At 37.8% G+C, this 26,456-nt stretch overlaps 1 protein-coding gene across 3 annotated transcripts in view; it reads right to left on the bottom strand.

The window, feature by feature from the left end:
* LOC138318992 (ALK tyrosine kinase receptor-like) overlaps nucleotides 1-26,456 on the bottom strand; it is a 246,454-nt gene that overhangs the window by 100,664 nt on the left and 119,334 nt on the right. Inside the window, exons 12-13 of one of the 3 annotated variants that reach the window (XM_069261865.1) lie at nucleotides 22,952-23,050; nucleotides 17,579-17,605 (exon numbers count right to left, since the gene is read on the bottom strand). In XM_069261865.1, the coding sequence (XP_069117966.1) occupies nucleotides 17,579-17,605; nucleotides 22,952-23,050 (126 nt within the window). The remainder of the gene's footprint in view (nucleotides 1-17,578; nucleotides 17,606-22,951; nucleotides 23,051-26,456) is intronic. The other 2 variants (XM_069261866.1, XM_069261867.1) reach the window with 2 other exon arrangements.

The raw sequence follows: 26,456 nt of genomic DNA, 5'->3' as shown, positions 1-26,456 counted from the left end.
GGGAATTAAAGCCAATCATTAAAATGATGGTAAAACATATATGTATACAGAGAATTAAAGCCAATCATTAAAATGATGGTAAAACATATATGTATACAGAGAATTAAAGCCAATCATTAAAATTATGGTAAAACATATATGTATACAGAGAATTAAAGCCAATCATTAAAATGATGGTAAAACATATATGTATATAGGGAATTAAAGCCAATCATTAAAATGATGGTAAAACATATACTATGTTGAAAATAGTAGAACACAAAGTTATTCAACAATTTGTTTGTTTGTTTGTTTGATTAATTTACATCCTATTAACAGCCAGGATCATGGAAGGATGGCCTTAGACCGATGTATGCGTTATGTTGTGTGTATGAACTGTATGGTGTTGGTTTAGGAGTATGCGGTATATCGGTGTTGTCTTTTTGTATAGTGGATCTGTAGCCATTTTTAGTGCTATATCACTGGAGCATGCTGCCAAAGACACCAAGCAACACACCCCATCCAATCACATTATACTGACAAAAGGCAAACCAGTCGTCCCACTCCCTTAATGCTGAGCGCTAAAAGCAGGAGCAGAAACCACCACTTTTATAGACTTTGCTGTGTCTCGGCCAGGGGACTGAACCCAGAGCCTACCTCACAGAGGCCAGGGCTCAACAGAAGGCCAGAAGTGGGGCGGTGTCAAGGGAGCATTAGAAAGAAGACAGTTACATTTTAGTTAGGAAGAAGAGCAAAAAATATGATCCTAAATTTAGTCGCCTTTTACAATCATGCAATAAGGACAGCAGGCACAATTCTAACGCACTATCTGCAGGTCTATATCCAACCATTATCATTATATCAACATAACAACCACGCCAGTTATACTGGAAAAAATAATTCATGATCATATGACCTTTCAATACAGGGGTTTCGAGATAAAAAAAACAACGTGGGTAAAGAACAATTTACCGTAGATTAGTCCCACCATCCGGTGATTTAATGACATCACAAAACAAATAATGATGTCATAATCACAGGATGGTGGGACTAATCAATGGTACTTTACCCTCGTCTTTTTGGGATCTCGAAACTCCCATATATCAAAAGTTTAGGCATCAAAACCTGTTTTGTGTACTTATTGACCCTGGAGTCAATACCGTACTATGATTAAAAATACCAATTTACACTGGCAATAATTCATCAAAAAGACATGAAAACATTGTGAGATTTGTCTTTAACCTAAAAAAAAATATATATCTGTGTGAACCATATACATGTTGAAAAATCAAATTTCAACATTATAAAAATCTTTAGTAGAAATAAATGGATTTGAACTAAATCCAGTAATCTACTTTTGTCAAGTTCACTCTAAAACAAGGCAGACATATGAAGCAAACCTTATTCCATTCACTTTATTCCATTTTTATAAGGGTGACCTTGACCTCTGAACTTATATATAGTTCTTGAAAATAATCTCTGACCCTCCAGCTCTGGGTCGTGATTTCAAATCCCATGTGGGGCAGTTGCCAGGTACTGGCTGTTGGTTGGTGATTTTCTCCAGGTACTCTGGCTTTCCTTCACCAACAAACCTGGCACACCCTTATATGACCCTGCTGGTTGTTTTCTGTTAACAGGATGTTATCCTTATAAAACCCAAAACCCAAGCAATTTCCTTAGGAAATGTGTAAGAGAAGTTTGAGTACGAATGAGCAGTCCAAGGGAACTTTGATTTATTGCACCAAAACAAAATTTCTATCTATAGCAACACTGTACTTGACCTTTGACCTTCAACTTTACAAAACTTCTAAAGTAAGCACTTTCCCTAGGTTAAGAAAGTGTTCATAAAACCAGATCCCACTCCAAGGGGCCTTGTAGGAGTATCACAACAAAGACTTCCTGTATGAGCAGGCTAATGACGTTACACATATATATACGGTATTTTCCGGACAATAAACCGCACCTGTGTATAAGCCGCAGAGGCCTTTTTTTACGATTTTTTCAGGTTTTGTACACGTATAAGACGCACCGTAATATAAGCCGCATCCAAAAGTTAGGCCCATGCACCCACATAACCATCTGTGTTTTATGTTTCTGATATGATCGATCTCAATTGAAGTACGGTAATGCTTATCGATGTTTATAATCACGAAAACTGTCTGTAAACTTATACTGTAAATATATAACAAATAAACACTCACTATGGTGTAAATATCTTTAGCAAAATGGACTTGGTCATGTTTGTGTGTTGTTTGTTCTGCCATTACGTAAGCCTACTTGTGTGTAAACAAACATGGCGCCCGTACGAATCCACGTTTACTCTCTCTCATATTTCAGCATGCCGGTTAAAATACTTTCTTGCACACACATAATATTTAAATAATATATTTAACTTATTGATTGATATTTTGATGATTTTGACGTTTTAATAATTATTTTCTTGGTAACAATCCTGCAGCAAATTGATAGCGAAATCAGTCCGCAATTTTGTTGTGACTGTAAACAACCACGCTTCAGTCGGGTGATACCAAGTTATCTTTGTTTAAAGTAAATTAAAGGCATTATAAGTTGCCAGGTTTTATGGACTAATCATTGCATTCACTGCAAAAATTGTATTTCCAAACCATATTTAACCCTACAGTTTTAATTTCCTTCAGGAATTCATAAATTAATATAACAAGAGATCCCAGAGGGATCTTGGCGCCCACCAAAGAATGATTTATGTCTGACAATGGAAAGATTGATCTTTTCCCCGGTTTTCCAAACTTTTTCAAACATACTCCATATAAAATTTAAGACAGATCTCTTCAGTACTTTCTGAAAAATATCGGTAACAATCTTCAACGATGAAATCCAAGATGGCGGCTGATTGGCCATCTTGTTGACCGATCTGTTTTAAAAGGCATTATGCACAGTTAGGGCACAAGGGGAATTTACATCATGAATTTTAGAGAGATCCCTTCAGCAATTTCTGAGAAATAGCAGTAGATATCAAAATCCTAGATGGTGGCCCGTCTGCCACCTTGTTGACCAATCATTTAAAAAATACAATACGCACAACTTGGGCCCTAGGGGAACATACAAATGACATTTGCAACAGATCCCTTTGGTACTTTTTGAGAAATAGCGGTAACAAACTTTTATCATCTAAATCCAAGATGGTGGGCTGTCTGCAATATTGTTGACCGATCAGTCCCAAAATGCATTATGTACTACTAGGGCCCTATATGGGAACCTGCATGTGAAATTTGAGACAGATCCCTTCAGCACTTTCTAGGAAATAGTGGTAACAAACTTCAATTATCAAAATTCAAGATGGCGGCCTGTCTGCCATATTGTTGACCGATCAGTCCCAAAATGTATTATGTACTACAAGGGCTCTACGGGAACCTGCTTGTGAAATTTGAGACAGATCCCTTCAGCACTTTCTAAGAAATAGTGGTAACAAACTTCAATTATCAAAATTCAAGATTAGGGCGGCCTGTCGGTCATCTTGTTGACAGATCAGTCTCAAAATGCAACATATGCACAACTAGGTCCTTAGTCAAACCTACATATGAAATTTGAGAATGATCCCTTCAGTATTTTCTGAGAAATAGAGATAACAAACTTTAACCATCAAATTCCAAGATTGCTGCCTGGCTGCCATTTTGTTGACCGATTCGTCTCAATATGCAATAATATATGCACAACTAGAGTCCTAGGGGAACATACATATGAAATGTGAGATAGATCTCTGCAGTACGATCTTTCTGAGAAATAGCAGTATCAAACTGTAACTATCAAAATCCAAGATTGCTGCCTGGTGGCCATCTTGTTAAACAATTCGTCTCAATATGCAATATGCACAACTAGGGCCTTAGAGGAACATATACATATGAAATTTGAGATAAATCATCTCAGTATTTTCTGAGAAATAGCGATAACAGATTTTAACTATCAACAGATTGACAGATCAGTCCCAAAATACAATATGCCCAAGAACTCGCTCCTCGGGGAACCTATATATGAAATTGAGAAAGATCCCATTAAATAGTGGTAACAAGAAATGTTAATGGACGGACGGACAGACGAATGGACCACGGACGAAAAGCAATTTAAATAGCCCACCATCTGATTATGGTGGGCTAAAAATATAGAAGTCACTCAATTATATCTCTTATGACCATTATATTGATACCTGTGCAGTAATTACTTCAGTGTCGACGAATCAGGTTAGCACTTAGGAAATATATATCAGTTTTGAAATATAAATCATACATCATTAAGCAATTATATCTATCAGAAAGTGATGAATATGGCTTATAACTAAAACACAATGACATTTCTGCACAAAGCCTGACATTATTGATGTGATGTACTGATGCACATTCAATAAATGAATCAATTAGCAAAGCATTAAAACTTCCCATAGCAAATGATGCAAGTGCCGAAATGTGGCCTGACAATAATCACTTACATATAACAATACATATTGTTTTCACTGATGATAACACCTATACTAAATCATAAGCAGGTCATACAATACAGAATTCACATTTTGTCAATTAACCTTTAAAAAGAATAGTCGGGCAAAGAAAACCAGTCCAAAAAGCGTTCATTGACCTTCCAAAAGTCCTCACATATCAAAACGACTGTCAAGTTCTGCTTACGTTGCCCAGTTCTGACCATTGAAATAATGGAAAAGTTCTAAATATAACTCTTTGAAAGCGAGGCTCCGTGGAAATGTAACCACGGACATAGCTAGCCAGGAGGACGTTTTAGGATTCCCACAATTAAAATTCATTTTTTTCGCATGCAGAGAGATGTTAACGAGAGATTTTATTTTTCTATTTCATAAGAAATTATACTCGATACATTCACACCATTTTTACCAACTTTAGCCTTCCTTGCCCGACTATTCACTTTAATTTATTGGAACAAGATTGTGCATTAAAATAGAACCTTAGAAACAATATCCCTTACATCTAATACTGTGTTGCTTGAATCATGCAGTCACATAACCACCCCTGTAATCAATCATAATTTGGGAGTCTTGTGACATTTGACATTCAATGCATTATGTACATGACTGAATTTCGCATTCTAAAAATCTTAAGCTTGTTCGTCTCCACAAGTGAATTTCATGTTTATTTCTGGCAAGTTTACTTTGTTGGATGTTGGCAGTTCTTCTGTGTAACATATCCCTTACATCTTACATTCAACTCCATCAGAAGTCTAATGCAGTGGCTATCCCTTTCTCCTTAAGATCTTTGATGGCCAAATTCCTAATGCGACAGTTCAAAAATTCCAATAACAGTGCCAAAGCTTTGTTGTCATAGAATTCACCATTTTTGTAGAGGGCCTTGAGGCCTTTCTATCTATGAAGAGTATTTGATTCTACCACATATGTGAGAGGAAAAGAAAATGTTTGAAATTTTAGTCAATTTTACCCCTTTTGGCCCTCCCACAGCCCCCTGAGGGGTTGGGGGTCATTTAATTCACAATTTTGATTGACCTTTGGTTATAGATGGTTTCTGCAGTTTCGGAGAAGTCGTAAATGTAAATTGTTTATTGTCCCACGATAGATGACGATGGACAAAAGGCAATTAGAATATGTCACTTCAGACTTGGTCTTAGCTAGGTGACCTAAAAAGTATAAAGAGGCACACATTCGTGTATTTTTGATAGGCCTGTATCCTACCAATCATGCTCAATATCAAGTCAGTCTGGGTTTCTTGAATATTGAATAAAGTTGAAAGACATTCATTTGGATTTTCTCTATAGTCCTTATCCTTACCATGCTTGATACAATGTCTCTCGACCTATTGAATATTAAATGAAGATAAAGGGAGTTAATTTGAATAAACTTGATAGCACTTCACCCAAGCATTAGAAATGATAACAGCAAGCTCAGTATGTTATTTGTCCATCCTGTGAACATGACTTGATGTATGGTCTCACCCAAGAAAGTGAATTGATCGAGAGTCAAGTCTGACAATTCCAGGCCTGAATAGGTCACTCCCCAATTATAGAATGGAGAGTCAAGTCTGACAATTCCAGGCCTGAATAGGTCACTCCCCAATTATAGAATGGAGAGTCAAGTCTGACAATTCCAGGCCTGTATAGGTCACTCCCCAGTTATAGAATGGAGAGTCAAGTCTGACAATTCCAGGCCTGTATAGGTCACTCCCCAGTTATAGAATGGAGAGTCAAGTCTGACAATTCCAGGCCTGTATAGGTCACTCCCCAATTATAGAATGGAGAGTTAAGTCTGACAATTCCAGGCATTTATAGGTCACTCCCCAGTTATAAAATGGAGAGTCAAGTCTGACAATTCCAGGCCTGTATAGGATCACTCCCCGGTTATAGAATGGAGAGTCAAGTCTGACAATTCCAGGCCTGAATAGGTCACTCCCCAGTTATAGAATGGAGAGTCAAGTCTGACAATTCCAGGCTTGAATAGGTCACTCCCCAGTTATAGAATGGAGAGTAAAGTCTGACAATTCCAGGCCTGTATAGGATCACTCCCCAGTTATAGAATGGAGAGTCAAGTCTGACAATTCCAGGCCTGTATAGGATCACTCCCCAGTTATAGAATGGAGAGTCAAGTCTGACAATTCCAGGCATTTATAGGTCACTCCCCAGTTATAGAATGGAGAGTCAAGTCTGACAATTCCAGGCATTTATAGGTCACTCCCCAGTTATAGAATGGAGAGTCAAGTCTGACAATTCCAGGCCTGAATAGGTCACTCCCCAGTTATAGAATGGAGAGTCAAGTCTGACAATTCGAGGCCTGTATAGGATCACTCCCCAATTATAGAATGGAGAGTCAAGTCTGACAATTCCAGGCCTGTATAGGATCACTCCCCAGTTATAGAATGGAGAGTTAAGTCTGACAATTCCAGGCCTGTATAGGTCACTCCCCAGTTATAGAATGGAGAGTCAAGTCTGACAATTCCAGGCCTGTATAGGATCACTCCCCAGTTATAGAATGGAGAGTCAAGTCTGACAATTCCAGGCCTGTATAGGTCACTCCCCAGTTATAGAATGGAGAGTCAAGTCTGACAATTCCAGGCCTGTATAGGTCACTCCCCAGTTATAGAATGGAGAGTCAAGTCTGACAATTCCAGGCATTTTTAGGTCACTCCCCAATTATAGAATGGAGAGTCAAGTCTGACAATTCCAGGCCTGTATAGGTCACTCCCCAGTTATAGAATGGAGAGTCAAGTCTGACAATTACACGCCTGAATAGGTCACTCCCCAGTTATAGAATGGAGAGTCAAGTCTGACAATTCCAGGCCTGTATAGGATCACTCCCCAATTATAGAATGGAGAGTCAAGTCTGACAATTCCAGGCCTGTATAGGATCACTCCCCAATTATAGAATGGAGAGTCAAGTCTGACAATTCCAGGCATTTTTAGGTCACTGCCCAATTATAGAATGGAGAGTCAAGTCTGACAATTCCAGGCCTGTATAGGTCACTCCCCAGTTATAGAATGGAGAGTCAAGTCTGACAATTCCAGGCCTGTATAGGTCACTCCCCAGTTATAGAATGGAGAGTCAAGTCTGACAATTCCAGGCCTGAATAGGTCACTCCCCAGTTATAGAATGGAGAGTCAAGTCTGACAATTCCAGGCCTGTATAGGTCACTCCCCAGTTATAGAATGGAGAGTCAAGTCTGACAATCACACGCCTGAATAGGTCACTCCCCAGTTATAGAATGGAGAGTCAAGTCTGACAATTCCAGGCCTGTATAGGATCACTCCCCAGTTATAGAATGGAGAGTCAAGTCTGACAATTCCAGGCCTGAATAGGATCACTCCCCAGTTATAGAATGGAGAGTCAAGTCTGACAATTCCAGGCCTGAATAGGTCACTCTCCAATTATAGAATGGAGAGTCAAGTCTGACAATTCCAGGCCTGAATAGGTCACTCTCCAATTATAGAATGGAGAGTCAAGTCTGACAATTCCAGGCCTGAATAGGTCACTCCCCAATTATAGAATGGAGATTCAAGTCTGACAATTCCAGGCCTGAATAGGTCACTCTCCAATTATAGAATGGAGAGTCAAGTCTGACAATTCCAGGCCTGAATAGGTCACTCCCCAATTATAGAATGGAGAGTCAAGTCTGACAATTCCAGGCCTGTAAGGGATCACTCCCCAGTTATAGAATGGAGAGTCAAGTCTGACAATTCCAGGCCTGTATAGGATCACTCCCCAGTTATAGAATGGAGAGTCAAGTCTGACAATTCCAGGCCTGAATAGGTCACTCTCCAATTATAGAATGGAGAGTCAAGTCTGACAATTCCAGGCCTGAATAGGTCACTCCCCAATTATAGAATGGAGAGTCAAGTCTGACAATTCCAGGCCTGTATAGGATCACTCCCCAGTTATAGAATGGAGAGTCAAGTCTGACAATTCCAGGCCTGTATAGGATCACTCCCCAATTATAGAAAGGAGAGTCAAGTCTGACAATTCTAGGCCTGAATAGGTCACTCCCCAATTATAGAATGGAGAGTCAAGTCTGACAATTCCAGGCCTGAATAGGTTATTCCCCAATTATAGAATGGAGAGTCAAGTCTGACAATTCCAGGCCTGAATAGGTCACTCCCAAATTATAGAATTGAGAGTCAAGTCTGACAATTCCAGGCATTTATAGGTCTCTCCACAATTATAGAATGGAGAGTCAAGTCTGACAATTCCAGGCATTTTTAGGTCACTCCCCAGTTATAGAATAGAGAGTCAAGTCTGACAATTCCAGGCCTGTATAGGTCACTCCCCAGTTATAGAATGGAGAGTTAAGTCTGACAATTCTAGGCCTGAATAGGTCACTCCCCAATTATAGAATGGAGAGTTAAGTCTGACAATTCCAGGCATTTATAGGTCACTCCCCAGTTATAAAATGGAGAGTCAAGTCTGACAATTCCAGGCCTGTATAGGATCACTCCCCGGTTATAGAATGGAGAGTCAAGTCTGACAATTCCAGGCCTGAATAGGTCACTCCCCAGTTATAGAATGGAGAGTCAAGTCTGACAATTCCAGGCTTGAATAGGTCACTCCCCAGTTATAGAATGGAGAGTAAAGTCTGACAATTCCAGGCCTGTATAGGATCACTCCCCAGTTATAGAATGGAGAGTCAAGTCTGACAATTCCAGGCCTGTATAGGATCACTCCCCAGTTATAGAATGGAGAGTCAAGTCTGACAATTCCAGGCATTTATAGGTCACTCCCCAGTTATAGAATGGAGAGTCAAGTCTGACAATTCCAGGCATTTATAGGTCACTCCCCAGTTATAGAATGGAGAGTCAAGTCTGACAATTCCAGGCCTGAATAGGTCACTCCCCAGTTATAGAATGGAGAGTCAAGTCTGACAATTCGAGGCCTGTATAGGATCACTCCCCAATTATAGAATGGAGAGTCAAGTCTGACAATTCCAGGCCTGTATAGGATCACTCCCCAGTTATAGAATGGAGAGTTAAGTCTGACAATTCCAGGCCTGTATAGGTCAATCCCCAGTTATAGAATGGAGAGTCAAGTCTGACAATTCCAGGCCTGTATAGGATCACTCCCCAGTTATAGAATGGAGAGTCAAGTCTGACAATTCCAGGCATTTATAGGTCACTCCCCAGTTATAGAATGGAGAGTCAAGTCTGACAATTCCAGGCATTTATAGGTCACTCCCCAGTTATAGAATGGAGAGTCAAGTCTGACAATTCCAGGCCTGTATAGGTCACTCCCCAGTTATAGAATAAAGAGTCAAGTCAGACAATTCCAGGCCTGAATAGGTCACTCCCCAGTTATAGAATGGAGAGTCAAGTCTGACAATTCCAGGCCTGTATAGGTCACTCCCCAGTTATAGAATGGAGAGTCAAGTCTGACAATTCCAGGCCTGTATAGGATCACTCCCCAGTTATAGAATGGAGAGTCAAGTCTGACAATTCCAGGCATTTATAGGTCACTCCCCAGTTATAGAATGGAGAGTCAAGTCTGACAATTCCAGGCATTTATAGGTCACTCCCCAGTTATAGAATGGAGAGTCAAGTCTGACAATTCCAGGCCTGTATAGGTCACTCCCCAGTTATAGAATAAAGAGTCAAGTCAGACAATTCCAGGCCTGAATAGGTCACTCCCCAGTTATAGAATGGAGAGTCAAGTCTGACAATTCCAGGCCTGTATAGGTCACTCCCCAGTTATAGAATGGAGAGTCAAGTCTGACAATTCCAGGCCTGTATAGGATCACTCCCCAGTTATAGAATGGAGAGTCAAGTCTGACAATTCCAGGCCTGTATATGTCACTCCCCAATTATAGAATGGAGAGTCAAGTCTGACAATTCCAGGCCTGTATAGGTCACTCCCCAGTTATAGAATAAAGAGTCAAGTCAGACAATTTCAGGCCTGAAAAGGTACCTCCTTAATTTGAGTTTCTGGGACATTGTCAGGAGATTAGATTTGTAAATTGCAGTGTGACAACACTATACTATATTTTAATTCCAAGATTATTGTTTTTACTTAATTAACAGCCAGTAATACTTTGTTTCTTTATTCTATTCAATCACTAAAACCTTAATTGAATTTCAACCATTCTGAAAACAAATATCGATACTTGATTATAATTTTCTTTTCCTTTTAACTGGCAGCACTTCAATTTGAACTGTCAGATTTATTGTGTTAACCACTTAGTAGTCGTTTTATTTTTTTGTCTCAATTAATGTTACTTTGACTGGCAAATCTTAAACCAGATATAAATTAGGATAATTAATTATCCTAAATCAGAATGGTCACAATAGAATGTTACAATCAACAATCAATACCATAAATTGTAATTATAGCTAGCTATATGACTCTCTGGAAATTGTAATTTTGTTGGTAAAAAGATAACAAAAAAAAATCAAGTCAGATGCAATAATTTTGCTTAGAGGCAGTCATTGTGTACAAGAACATGAGGCCCACAGGGCCTGTATCGCTCACCTGGTTTGAAATGCCAAGTAATGTTCTGAAGGAATTTAAAGATTAAGCTCTAAATACTCTGTTCTGCACTACTCTTTCTGCTACAGGAGGGTAAAGCCAAAATTTGTACAATCTATGTTCCCCTTCCCCCAAGGATGTTTCAGGCCAATTTTTTTAGAATCCATGCAGAACTCTATGACTAGAGGCAATTTAAAAGATTTACCTCTACTTACCCTATTGGGACCTGCCCCTCCTGCCCCCCGGGGGGTGGGTCAAATCCAAATCCAAAATTTGATACAAACTTTGTTCCGCTTCCTCCAATGATGTTTCCAGCCACATTTGGTTTGAATCCATGTAGAACTCTATGACTAAGTAGCAATTTAAAGGACCTCTATTTCCCCTATTGGGCCCTGCCCCTCGGGGGTCAGAGCCAATATGCAAACTGTATTCCCCTTCCCCAAAGAATGTTTCTGGCCAAATTTGGTTAGAATCTAAGCGGAACTCTATGACTAGTAGCGTTTTAAAGGAAGTGTTGACGGACGTACAGACGACAGACGCCACGCCATGATATAAGCTCACCAGCCCTTCGGGCCAGGTGAGCTAAAAATATTACTTGGACTGTTCTCATTCTTATTTTAATTAAATGACACTTTTTTCAAAGCTCAATGTTACACACTGTTCTAGGTGCTCTTTAGCTAAGCCTGTCAAATCTTTAGCTATGCCTGTCAAATCTTTAGCTAAGCCTGTCAAATGATTTTGCCATAACGCTGCAGTAATAGGCTTTGTTACATTTACACACAAGGTGCTACACCCAGTGTATACCTAAGAGACAAATATAAAGCTAGGTTATTTGTTTCTCTGCAACATGTATGTCAGAAAAGAATGTATTTCTAAAACATAATTCATACAAAGTATTTTTCTTTACATCATTAGTGTCAAAGAAACTCAAGACAAAGTATTGAAAGTAGTTCCGCACTAAAGGAAAACAGGTCTTTATATATGTTCATTGTATATTATTTTGCTTGTGTTTTTCATTCTATAAAATGCCTTTTTAATTCAATCATTGCCATTTCATTATTATTATTGGGTATTAATTACTCAATTTCAATGGGATTAATTCACATACCATGTGATACCTGATAATGTTTGTGTAGGACTATTGTTTCAATTGGTAATAGAATGACGTCAAAAGATGATATCCCGCATTAAAGTCATTTCAGCTGGAAGATTATAAAGAGTTACGTTCCTACTAGTCCCGCAGAAACGTTAACGGGTATCACGTGGTACATGAATTAGTCCCAGTACCTAGATGCTTTAAACATACAAACTTTAACAACATATCTGCAAAGACACATGTACACCTGTGCTGCTTTTATGATTTAATCTCTTCCTTTGGAGGACAATGTTTGAAAACATAATTTTTAACATCTTTAGCAGGTGTCAACTAGAAATATAATTTGTTTAATGATGGTATCTTTTACAGTTTCGATACATTTATCTTCTAGGTTATTTTAGATTAATTAGATACTAGGTGTATAGAGTTATAGATTTCTTTATTGGACAGCGATGACAAATTGTTTTTGATTGTGAATAGTTAGTTCAAAGTGAAATCTCCAGAGATTTCCCAGCTCTGTCTATTGCCTGAATGGACTGTATAGAGCCAGTTCACAGCTCCACAGCTTGTTATTACAATCTTTTGTTGCCCCGGCACTTCAAACCTACCATCGATCTCTACAGAGTATCCTCTAAACACTGACATATAGACATATATTCTATCAATGGACAAAAAAAAGAAACAAGTCAAAGACGACTCTTTTTCCTAACAGGCATGGCACCTACCAATAAACAGCACAGTATTTTGCAGATTCACAGTTTTTAAGTATATGCAAAGTTCAGTGGATTTCTTTGGAAACCGGGAACTCAAAACAACAGCTAAGGCAATAGTTGTGGTTTTGCATCCATGTGCTGACCGGTCAAAAAAATGTGCGTAATGGAAACTATAATGTTACTCTTTATGTAAAACCAATGAAAAAACACAGCTCCTCTCGAAATCTATTTGAAGAAATAAGTACATATCAGGTATCAATTTGAATACCTCAAAAGCTTTAGCGAAATCTTTTGTTTATTTTCTTTTGTGTGTTTTTTCGCCTTGCTTTTAATTATAATAGCTGGCTGCTACAGAATATCATAAGAACACTAAATACAAAAAACACAACTGATGATGGCCTAATCCTGACAATTAAACTGGTACCAGTATATTCACCGCTACACAGAATGGTACATTCTGCATTTTCAGAAATATTTGACTATTCAGTGATGTCCAGATGATAATAATTGTATCTAATTTGCCAGACCTGTTTTAACAATATACCTTAACTTGTGTGCGGCGATGTACAATAACCCAATAATAAACCTCCACCCCTTCCTAAACTTATCTAGAGTTTAATCTGTGGTTTAATCTCATTGTAATCCCATTAATGTTCTTTACTTTAAGTGTTGTGGTCACTTACTGGGTTGATTGTAGTATCTAAAATGGCTCGATTCCATACGCTATAACACTAGCGGCATACAAAATGTGACTCAATACATTTTATTGGTGCACTTAACAAATACAAGCTTTCAATCGTTAAAGTTGAAATGTGCAATTATCAAGATACAGGTTTCAGTTTTACAAATCCCTCCCAGAAGGCAATTGCTGCATCAAGACCATGCAGACACCCATCATCCTTTCTTTTTTAAATGTAGTCCTTTCCCTACTAATTCTTCTGAAGAATCTTTGAAAGCAAGTGTATACCCAAACTGTAGAAGCTTTGAACCTTTTCCAACTAAATTCAAGATGGCAGTCTGTCGGACATGAGACTTGTTCACCAATCAGTCCCAAATTACAATATGCACATCTAATGCCATTGGGGAACCAACATATGAAATTTGAGAAAGATCCATTCAGAATCGTCGAAGAAATATCAGTAACAAACTTTAACTACCAAAATCCAAGATGGCTAATTACTTTGTGAAACAATATTGTAAAAGGCTTAGGTTAGTTTTTTGGTACCAATAAGCGCCCCTTCAATTATCTATGCTTGTTATACAATATCAGTTCTTCATTGGATCTTTTGTTGAGGATTGAGCGGTTTTTTTGTGTATAATTTTGAGATAATTTGATATCTATTGTAGGAAAAGCATATAAATTCACTTTTCTGTTAAATATGCAGTCATCACACGATGGAAAAGGCAACAGCCATACGTAAGAACTATTTGTGTCTATATTAATAGTGGTACACACATGTTCCGATGTGAGCTGTGTGTGCACTTTATTAATTACTAACTTATTAACACTAATTCAGGTTAGAATTTCAGTTTTATAGTCCAAACTAGCCACTGGACAGTATTTTCAACCTCCCATTTTGAAAGTTTGTTGTTTATTTCCTTGTGAAATTGCAATGAGAATTATACATAGCATCAGAATTATTTTAGAAAGAGTATCGTTTTTTCAGATTAATCAGTTAATGTAAATCAATTTTTCTTCGCCTGAGATTTACTTTCACTAATTTCCCAATCTAAGGAAACTTGTAAAAGTTTATTTTTACAAAATAACTTTATACCATTTACAAATTTATGATGAAAGGAATTCCCATTCTATCTATGAATGTTAATCTTTGTGAAGTTACATTTGGAAATGGAAATCGTGAAATTTAGTAGTCATGAAAGACAGTTGGTTACACTTGGAAGTGATTATAGTCAATATGTTCAAGGAAAATAAAGTTCCTTGTTTATACACAACCATTATAGTTCTCAAGATTCTACAGTGTTAGATAATGTTACGTAATGATGATATGTAACATTTCATATAAATTTACATTTTCACTGCAGTCCCACTACGTAACCTTACCAAGCGCAGTTGGCAGTCATATAGAATATAATAGAATATGAACTTCAAACGTTTCTTATGACATCATTATCATTGTGACATCATAATTGGCATGCCAGCAATCACAGCTGTTCAAATGCCTGTTCCATTCGTGATGATAATGAATGATAATTCATTATAGATGCAAATCCCTTGTTATTTCAATATAAAATTGTAACTCAATATAAATATAGGCATTGAGCATCTTTTAAGTTAGCATTCATAGCCAATATGAATGCCAACTGGACAGAGGCAAATCAAACATGAAGTGGTATTGCGCATCAGGGAATTTGCCAGTCATGTTGGCATTCTAAAAGACGTTTAATGCGCTTTTTAAAAGTAAATACATACAATCGCTATAAAACACAATAATACAAAACTATGATCCAGTATTATTATCTGATTTATCACTCAAACCTCATCTTTACTTTCTGTTTAATTACATACACCTGCCTTACACGTTATAACTTTACTATCAATCTGGTACCATTACAGTATAGATAGGCTTCAGTAAACAATAGAAGCTGGCGTACGTGTACAATTAATCCATCATGCTGTCCATTTATATTGTTATGAATCATTTATTATAGAATTTAAAATATTTTATGAGAGCATAGTCATCTACTATTCGGTATTATGTAGTTTATTTACATAATTAAGTGTCTATCCTACATGTGACAGATTTACCTTCTATTTAGTAGTCTAAAACAATGGAAATGCAGCAAATTCATCCTTTCTGTTCTCAGCTACTGTTATCAATTTTTCTATTAACAAGATATGTATATGATTGACATCTATAAATGGTTGTTATAATGAAGATCATGGTGAATGTTATTGCCAATACTGTATAACATGAAATATTTGTGTGTTCTTTCTTTCATGATTTGTAGCTGTGATATAATTTTGTGGGTAAAAATATTCTTGGTTTTCCAATAGAGCAAAAATGAAAATAATAATGCAAACAAAATTTCACAGCAACCACAAAAACAATTGAAGTTTCTACACAATAATCAACTGATGTTATACAGTACATGTATCAATAGATTGTTAGCCTAACAATCAGTTTCCATAATTGGCAGATATGCATGCCTGTCATACTGAAGTCTGCAGCTGATGGGAATCATAGAAATATAAGTCAGCACGTTTCTTCTGTTTCTCACAGTATAGGATGCTAACACTAGAGGATATTTGGACTGAAAGACCTCTAGAATGCCAGGCGGATTATAAAATGCTGACAACACAATGTAAAAATGGCCAGAATTAATCACAGAAAGTTTATTGATTAAACAAATTTCTGAGAAGAGATAGCAGGTTTAAAGCAAAGTTTTTAAGATCATTGCTACATAACCATTAGGAGTTTATAGACTGACGCTGTCCTGCATAGTCAAGACAGAGAAGATGCATTTAACAATTATGAGAAAGAAAGGGCAAGATAGATCTAGAATATGATATTATATGACAAAGAAAGGACGATATAGATCTATAATATGATAAATATGAGAAAGAAAGGGCAAGATAGATCTAGAATATGACAACAAATATGAGAAACAAAGGGTATAAAAGCTAATTAATAACTATAACATGAACACTAAACAAAGGGTATAAAAACTAATTAATAACTATAAGATAAACACTATACAAAGGGTATAAAACGTAATCAACAACTATAAGATAAACACTAAACAAAGAGTATAAAACGTAATTAATAACTATAACATAAACACTAAACAAAGGGTATAAAACGTAATCAACAACTATAAGATAAACACTAAACAAAGAGTATAAAACGTAATTAATAACTATAACATAAACACTAAACAAAGAGTATAAAACGTAATCAACAACTATAAGATAAACACTAAACAAAGAGTATAAAACGTAATTAATAACTTAACATAAACACTAAACAAAGAGTATAAAACGTAATCAACAACTATAAGATAAACACTATACAAAGGGTATAAAACGTAATTAATAACTATAACATAAACACTAAACAAAGAGTATAAAACGTAATCAACAACTATAAGATAAACACTAAACAAAGAGTATAAAACGTAATCAACAACTATAAGATAAACACTATACAAAGGGTATAAAACGTAATCAACAACTATAAGATAAACACTAAACAAAGAGTATAAAACGTAATTAATAACTATAACATAAACACTAAACAAAGAGTATAAAACGTAATTAATAACTATAACATAAACACTAAACAAAGAGTATAAAATGTAATCAACAACTATAAGATAAACACTAAACAAAGAGTATAAAACGTAATCAACAACTATAAGATAAACACTATACATAGGGTATAAAACGTAATCAACAACTATAAGATAAACACTAAACAAAGAGTATAAAACGTAATTAATAACTATAACATAAACACTAAACAAAGAGTATAAAATGTAATCAACAACTATAAGATAAACACTAAACAAAGAGTATAAAACGTAATCAACAACTATAAGATAAACACTAAACAAAGGGTATAAAAGCTAATTAATAACTAAAAGATAAACACTAAACAAAGGGTATAAAACGTAATTAACAACTATAACATAAACACTAAACAAAGTATATAAAACGTAATCAATAACTAAAAGATAAACACTAAACAAAGGGTATAAAAGCTAATTAATAACTAAAAGATAAACACTAAACAAAGGGTATAAAAGCTAATTAATAACTAAAAGATAAACACTAAACAAAGAGTATAAAACGTAATTAATAACTATAAGATAAACACTCACGTGTTGTTCTGTTTGAGGCTGTAGACACTTGTTCCCAAACAGCACAGGAAGTTGTAGTTATAAAGAGAGAAAAACACACTTGATACAGGGACGACATGGCTAAATGTTCTCCTAGTTCATATACATAGAATTCATGAAATTCTGTCCCATTATTCAGTGTGTAACAGGTGCAGACACTTTGAATAGTCTGTAGTTCTTGGAATTGAATTAATAAACCTCTTTCAAATGAAGGTCAAGGCTTTTTGAAAAGAGGTCTGAAAATATCCACACAAGTTTTATCAGACAAGCTTTGAACACATTTAAGTATTTATAGATCAATTGTAATTACATAAAATGTGGTAGAAAAAAACAGTAAAGTAATTAAATTCCTGATTGCTTTGTTGTTAAATTACCAAATCCCTTCATTTAATTGGTTTAATCCATACTATTGGCATTAAATTCTCCCCAACACTACAGAACCAATCACAGCCTCCATGAGCTCTCTGTGTAACGGCAGTCCTCCTCGCGTCCCTTTAATCACATCACCACAGAATCAATGCTGTATATAACATTAGTTTTCATTCTCAAGGAAAAAAGGAGCTGGTCTCAGTGGTCCACTAGGTGGTCATTAATGCGGTTATTACCCTGACTCAGCTGTCCTTCTGATAACTGTCCAAGCTAATCCAGCCGCAGCACCAGCTTACAAACACTCATCACACACAAATTGTCAGCTCAATCAACGATCCTATCTGACATACTTTCACTTGGAACTGTTCTACTGCTATCATGTATTTATCATTGTTTCACCTTTCTTGTCATCATCATACCTATCATTTTATCTATCTGTCATCATCCTTCCACAGTCACTGTCTAAACTGTTGTCGCCACAACTGTCATCAGCCTAAATGCAGTATGTCAATCAACCCATGTGTCAATACTAGCCTCTATTGCTTTTAGCTTGACTGACAACACCCTTTCATCTTCCGTTTCTCTAACATAATCACATGACATCTTTATTCCTGTAATCAACACACCACTTGTGATCATTTCGTCATCATACAAACTGATGACCCCAAAATCTCTTAAATCACCTACTGGTCATATCCCTCATCTATCATCCATCCACCTGTCATCATCCTATATGTCATAAAGACATCCTACATACCATCATCTCACCTGTCACCCTACATACCGTCATCTCACCTATCACCCTACATACCATTATCTCACCTGTCACCCTACATACCATCATCTCACCTGTCACCCTACATACCGTCATCTCACCTGTCACCCTACATACCATTATCTCACCTGTCACCCTAAATACCGTCATCTCACCTGTCACCCTACATACCATTATCTCACCTGTCACCCTAAATACCATCATCTCACCTGTCACCTTACATACCATCATCTCACCTGTCACCTGTCATGTCATCATCTCACCTGTCACCCTACATACCATCATCTCACCTGTCACCCTACATACCATCATCTCACCTGTCACCCTACATACCATTATCTCACCTGTCACCCTAAATACCATCATCTCACCTGTCACCCTACATACCATCATCTCACCTGTCACCCTACATACCATTATCTCACCTGTCACCCTAAATACCATCATCTCACCTGTCACCTTACATACCATCATCTCACCTGTCACCCTACATGTCATCATCTCACCTGTCACCCTACATACCATCATCTCACCTGTCACCCTACATACCATCATCTCACCTGTCACCCTACATACCATTATCTCACCTGTCACCCTAAATACCATCATCTCACCTGACACCCTACATACCGTCATCTCACCTGTCACCCTACATACCATTATCTCACCTGTCACCCTAAATACCATCATCTCACCTGTCACCCTACATACCGACATCTCACCTGTCATCCTACATAACCATCATCACACCTGTCACCCTACATACCATTATCTCACCTGTCACCCTACATACCATTATCTCACCTGTCACCCTACATACCATTATCTCACCTGTCACCCTAAATACCATCATCTCACCTGTCACCCTACATACCATCATCTCAGCTCTGACCCTACATAACCATCATCACACCTGTCACCCTACATACCGTCATCTCACCTGTCACCCTACATACCATTATCTCACCTGTCACCCTAAATACCATCATCTCACCTGTCACCCTACATACCATCATCTCACCTCTGACCCTACATAACCATCATCACACCTGTCACCCTACATACCATTATCTCACCTGTCACCTTACATACCATCATCTCACATGTCACCTTACATACCATCATCTCACCTGTCACCCTACACTTCATCACCTCACCTGTCACCCTACCTACCATCATCTCACCTGTCACCCTACATACCATCATCTCACCTGTCACCCTACATGTCACCATCTCACCTGTCACCCTACATGCCATCATCTCACCTGTCACCCTACATGTCATCATCTCACCTGTCACCCTACATAACCATCATCTCACCTGTCACCCTACATGCAACCATCTCACCTGTCACCCTACATGTAACCATCTCACCTGTCACCCTGCATACCATCATCTCACCTGTCACCCTACATAACCATCATCCCACCTGTCACCCTACATACCGTCATCTCACCTGTCACCCTACATACCATCATCTCACCTGTCACCCTACATACCATCATCTCACCTGTCACCCTACATGTCATCATCTCACCTGTCACCCTACATGTCATCATCTCACCTGTCACCCTACATGTCACCATCTCACCTGTCACCCTACATGCCATCATTTCACCTGTCACCCAACATGTCATCATCTCACCTGTCACCCTACATGTCATCATCTCACCTGTCACCCTACATACCATCATCTCACATTTCACCCTACATACCATCATCTCACCTGTCACCCTTCATACCATCATCTCACCTGTCACCCTATCTCACCTGTCACCCTACATACTATCATCTCACCTGTCACCCTACATGCCATCATCTCACCTGTCACCCTACATGCCATCATCTCACCTGTCACCCTACATGCCATCATCTCACCTCTCACCCTACATGCCATCATCTCACCTCTCACCCTACATGCCATCATCTCACCTGTCACCCTACATGTCATCATCTCACCTGTCACCATACATACTATCATCTCACCTGTTTCCCTACATACCATCATCTCACCTGTCACCCTACATACCATCATCTCACCTGTCACCCTACATACCATCATCTCACCTGTCACCCTACATACCATCATCTCACCTGTCACCCTACATAACCATCATCTCACCTGTCACCCTACATGCCATCATCTCACCTGTCACCCTACAAATCATCATCTCACATGTCACCCTACATGCCATCATCTCACCTGTCACCCTACATGCCATCATCTCACCTGTCACCCTACATACCGTCATCTCACCTGTCACCCTACATGTAACCATCTCACCTGTCACCCTGCATACCATCATCTCACCTGTCACCCTACATACCATCATCTCACCTGTCACCCTAAATACCATCATCTCACCTGTCACCCTACATAACCATCATCTCACCTGTCACCCTACATGCCATCATCTCACCTGTCACCCTACAAATCATCATCTCACATGTCACCCTACATGCCATCATCTCACCTGTCACCCTACATGCCATCATCTCACCTGTCACCCTACATACCGTCATCTCACCTGTCACCCTACATGTAACCATCTCACCTGTCACCCTGCATACCATCATCTCACCTGTCACCCTACATAACCATCATCCCACCTGTCACCCTACATACCGTCATCTCACCTGTCACCCCTACATACCATCATCTCACCTGTCACCCTACATACCATCATCTCACCTGTCACAACCCTACATGTCATCATCTCACCTGTCACCCTACATGTCATCATCTCACCTGTCACCCTACATGTCACCATCTCACCTGTCACCCTACATGCCATCATTTCACCTGTCACCCAACATGTCATCATCTCACCTGTCACCCTACATGTCATCATCTCACCTGTCACCCTACATACCATCATCTCACATTTCACCCTACATACCATCATCTCACCTGTCACCCTTCATACCATCATCTCACCTGTCACCCTATCTCACCTGTCACCCTACATACTATCATCTCACCTGTCACCCTACATGCCATCATCTCACCTGTCACCCTACATGCCATCATCTCACCTGTCACCCTACATGCCATCATCTCACCTGTCACCCTACATGCCATCATCTCACCTGTCACCCTACATGCCATCATCTCACCTGTCACCCTACATGTCCATCATCTCACCTGTCACCATACATACATCATCATCATCTCACCTGTCACCATACATACCATCATCTCACCTGTCACCCTACATACCATCATCTCACCTGTCACCCTACATACCATCATCTCACCTGTCACCCTACATACCATCATCTCACCTGTCACCCTACATAACCATCATCTCACCTGTCACCCTACATGCCATCATCTCACCTGTCACCCTACAAATCATCATCTCACATGTCACCCTACATGCCATCATCTCACCTGTCACCCTACATGCCATCATCTCACCTGTCACCCTACATACCGTCATCTCACCTGTCACCCTACATGTCATCATCTCACCTGTCACCCTACATACCATCATCTCACATTTCACCCTACATACCATCATCTCACATTTCACCCTACATACCATCATCTCACCTGTCACCCTACATGCCATCATCTCACATGTCACCCAACATGCCATCATCTCACCTGTCACCCTACATGTCATCATCTCACCTGTCACCCTACATACCATCATCTCACATTTCACCCTACATACCATCATCTCACCTGTCACCCTACATGTCACCATCTCACCTGTCACCCTACATACCATCATCTCACCTGTCACCCTACATACCATCATCTCACCTGTCACCCTACATACCATCATCTCACCTGTCACCCTACATGTCACCATCTCACCTGTCACCCTTCATACCATCATCTCACCTGTCACCCTACATACCAGCATCTCACCTGTCACCCTACATGCAATCATCTCACCTGTCACATCCACCTGTCACCCTACATAACATCATCTCACCTGTCTTACTACAATTTGATTATCTTGCCTATAAACATTAAACTGTAAAGTACTACAAATGTGATACTTCTTCATTTTGATGACAATGACAAAGATAGATAACAACAGTACAAAAGGGACATAACTCTGTCATCACAATATTTGACAAAGGTTATCTTTATTAATAGATAACATGAAAGTAAGCCTGTCATATAATTCAAATGTTTATCAATTATACAATAAGAATACAGACCAAATCCTTGGCCATCTTTGAAGGGCACTTACCTCTATCTTCTGAGGTGGTATTATTGATCAGAACAGGAGTTGTAGTGATCAAATCACATGTTTCTGGTTCAACAGTGATGTTCCCCACAGCAGCCATTCCTAAAAACAAAAAGATTATTACAATACTTTTGGAGACATGTAAATATATCTTCTTTCTCATTCAAAAAAGAACAATACTTTTAGGAACATGTAAGTAAGGGTTATTACATTAGCTTTCAATTAACAAGAGACCCAAAGGGCCTGTAACACTCACCTAGTTTAAAATATCTAGTAATTTTCATACAAGAGGCCTATTGGCCTTAATGGTCATCTAACAACCTTAGCAATAGCCGTATAGGAAATTAATTAGATATGGTGTCATGGCAGCCATCTTTGGGATCAACCAGAGATGTAACAACACTTGGTCAAGATCATATCATGGTCATTCCAGGCAATTTACAGACAAATCACACCAGAAGAACTTGAGAAGTTCAAAATGTGTTTTCAAGATGGCGGCTATGGCGGTTATCTTGGATTCTAGATCGACTCAAAATATAAAAACACTTAGTCAGGACCATGTAAGGATCATTTCATGCAAGTTTCAACCAAATAGTATGAATTGAACTTTAAAAGAAATTCAAAATGTGTTTTCAAGATGGCGGCTAATTTTTGGCAGCAATCTTGGTTTTCAGATTGACCCGACGAATAACAACACTTTGTTGAGACCATGTCAATATCATTTCAGGCAATTTCATGGTCATTTATCGCACAATTTGACCAGTGTGTTAAGATCATTTGGAGTTAAAGGCCATCTTTTCCTTGTCCCTTTAAAGCTTCATTTCAAATTAAGTTTAAGAAAGAATGTACCCTCAGTATATTCTAACAAGAATATGTATAGTGATAAGTTTCAGAAACTATCTCTTAATTACAGTGAAAATTCAAGATGGCTACAAGTCAGGCATCTTGTTTTTGGATTAGTCTCAAAATGCAATATGCATAACTAGGCACCACAAGGGAAACCTACACATGATATTTGAGAGACATCTGAATCCCTTCAGTACTTTTTGAGAAATGGCAATAACAACTTTCATTGTCAAATTTTAAGATGGCTGCCTGTCGGCCATTCGTTGACAAACCAGCTGCAAACTGTAATATGCATAAGAAGATGTTCACACAAGCAGACAAAGAAATGTACTCAATTTAATAGGTGGTTTCCAGATACCAAAACCATGTGGGTAAAGTACAATTGACTGTCAATAAGTCCCACCTCGCTGTGATTATGATGTCAAAAAAATCTCATCAAACATAACAACACAACCAAGAGTAGGTGGGACTAATTAGTATTGATATTTATCATGGTTTTAACTTTCCTTTGGTTCACTTTCATTAAAATATCTATACGGTAGATGTACACTGCTTTACTACTTAATGTTTTGATAATTTTTTATGCGAATTTTGGATTATTGTACATCATATAACAGTATATCATGCATTTAACTTTTTATTTCATTAATCTATTACTAGCTACAGTACAGTAATGTGTTTAATCACAGACCAATGAAGGTTTTCAAAGATAGATTCAAAATGAACGTCATTGAAGTCTGTTATCTTATACAAATATTTGCAATGGACTTTAATTTTCAAACAACTCCCATCCAAATTAACTAACACTAAAGTAAATCCCTCGTAAAACATAAGTAATCATATATGTATTACTAACTCAAAATATACAGTAACCCCAAACAATAAATATAAATTTTAGCACAATCAAATTTCAGTGCATATATTTAATTTTCAAAGACTTATAATAATGAATTCATGTATTCATAATAACTGTTCTATCAAACAGCATGCAGAAGAAAATGTAATTTAACTTGATTTCTATCAATGATGTGAGGATCCTTAATTCAATGTGCATTAATTTCAACTCATTGTATTCAGAAAAAAATTCTTACGAATAGAACAGACTGGTCACACTTAATAACGACAACAAACGACAAGAAACGACAACAAACGACAACACGTTAAATACAAGGAAAAGTTAGTGACAACACAGGATATGTTATTCAGTACATTAAAATGAATATTTCTACCAAGTTTTATGAAGATTGGAGCAAAAATGAAGGAATTAGAGCGATTTGAATATTCTGAAATCGGCCGCTGGTCAACGATAGATCGAGTGACAAGAGGTTTGCCGTGACGGTATACCGACAACACATTGTAACATCGAAAATGTTTTGAAAACCTAACGACAACAGAAGATATGTTTTTTGTCATACTATAATGCATCTATGTACAAAATTTCATTAAGATTGGAATAAAAATGAAGACTTTATACCTGTTTTAATGTTACGAGATCGGCGACTGGTCAGGTTTATATCGTGAGTGTGTATGTTCAGTATTACCGACAACACATCATAGCATTAAAAATATTACAAAAACCTAACGACAACAGAAGATATGTTTTTTGTCATACTATAATGCATCTATGTACAAAATTTCATTAAGATTGGAATAAAAATGAAGACTTTATACCTGTTTTAATGTTACGAGATCGGCGACTGGTCAGGTTTATATCGTGAGTGTGTATGTTCAGTATTACCGACAACACATCATAGCATTAAAAATATTACAAAAACCTAACGACAACATAAGATATGTTGTTTGTCATACCATAATGCATATCTGTACAAAATTTCATTAAGATTGGAGTAAAAATACCGGAGTAATGACGATTTCAAATATGAAGAGACGCAGAGTGTATACATGTGTGTAAGCCAAGCTTACATGTACAGATCTAGATCCGACCGACAACACAAAATATTTTACGAAATTACGCAGTAATGTTACCGCAAATAATAATATATGTAACCTATATCTAAAGAAAGTAATTCATGCCAAGTGTAATGTATATTGATGAAGATTTGAATGAGTAATGATCATTGAAATTCTCAGTAGACCGACGGCTTGCATACAGTATACATAGAAGAAGCACACACGTGTGTATATTATCAGTGTGATTTCAGTTCGCGATTGTATTTATTGTTATGTAAACATATGGCGTTTATATATACTTCCCATATGTTATCTTAAGAAATACACTATTATATGTTTATTTTTTTTATTGTACATTTTTGTATAAAATATTTGCGTATATTTTCGAGAGCATGAATGAACGACAAAGAAAAAGCGCCGATAATGTCGTCTATCTTTGGCGAGGATGGACTGATCAATTCGGATACTATCAAAGAATTTGATTCAGTATCAAGCAAAATCGACGATATGTATGGTGAACGTATGGGTACATATTGGTCTGAAAAAACTTTACCAACTATCCGGCGCAGGGTGGTTGAGGCCCGAGTATGATGCCCCATATACCTAAAGGCTTGAAAAACAACAACTGTGAATCAATGAATGACATCATAAAGCTTGTTGGTGACTGGAAAAATTCGATTTGATAAAACGATTAGAGCACATACAAAACACGCAGTACAACCACGTGCGCAGATCGCTTCACGGAATAGGA

The sequence above is a fragment of the Argopecten irradians genome, chromosome 3, assembly GCF_041381155.1.
Source record: "Argopecten irradians isolate NY chromosome 3, Ai_NY, whole genome shotgun sequence".
NCBI classification, from domain to species: Eukaryota; Metazoa; Mollusca; class Bivalvia; order Pectinida; family Pectinidae; genus Argopecten; species Argopecten irradians.
The sequence above is the reverse complement of the archived record's forward strand: the minus strand, read 5'-3'. Positions and strand labels throughout refer to the sequence as shown.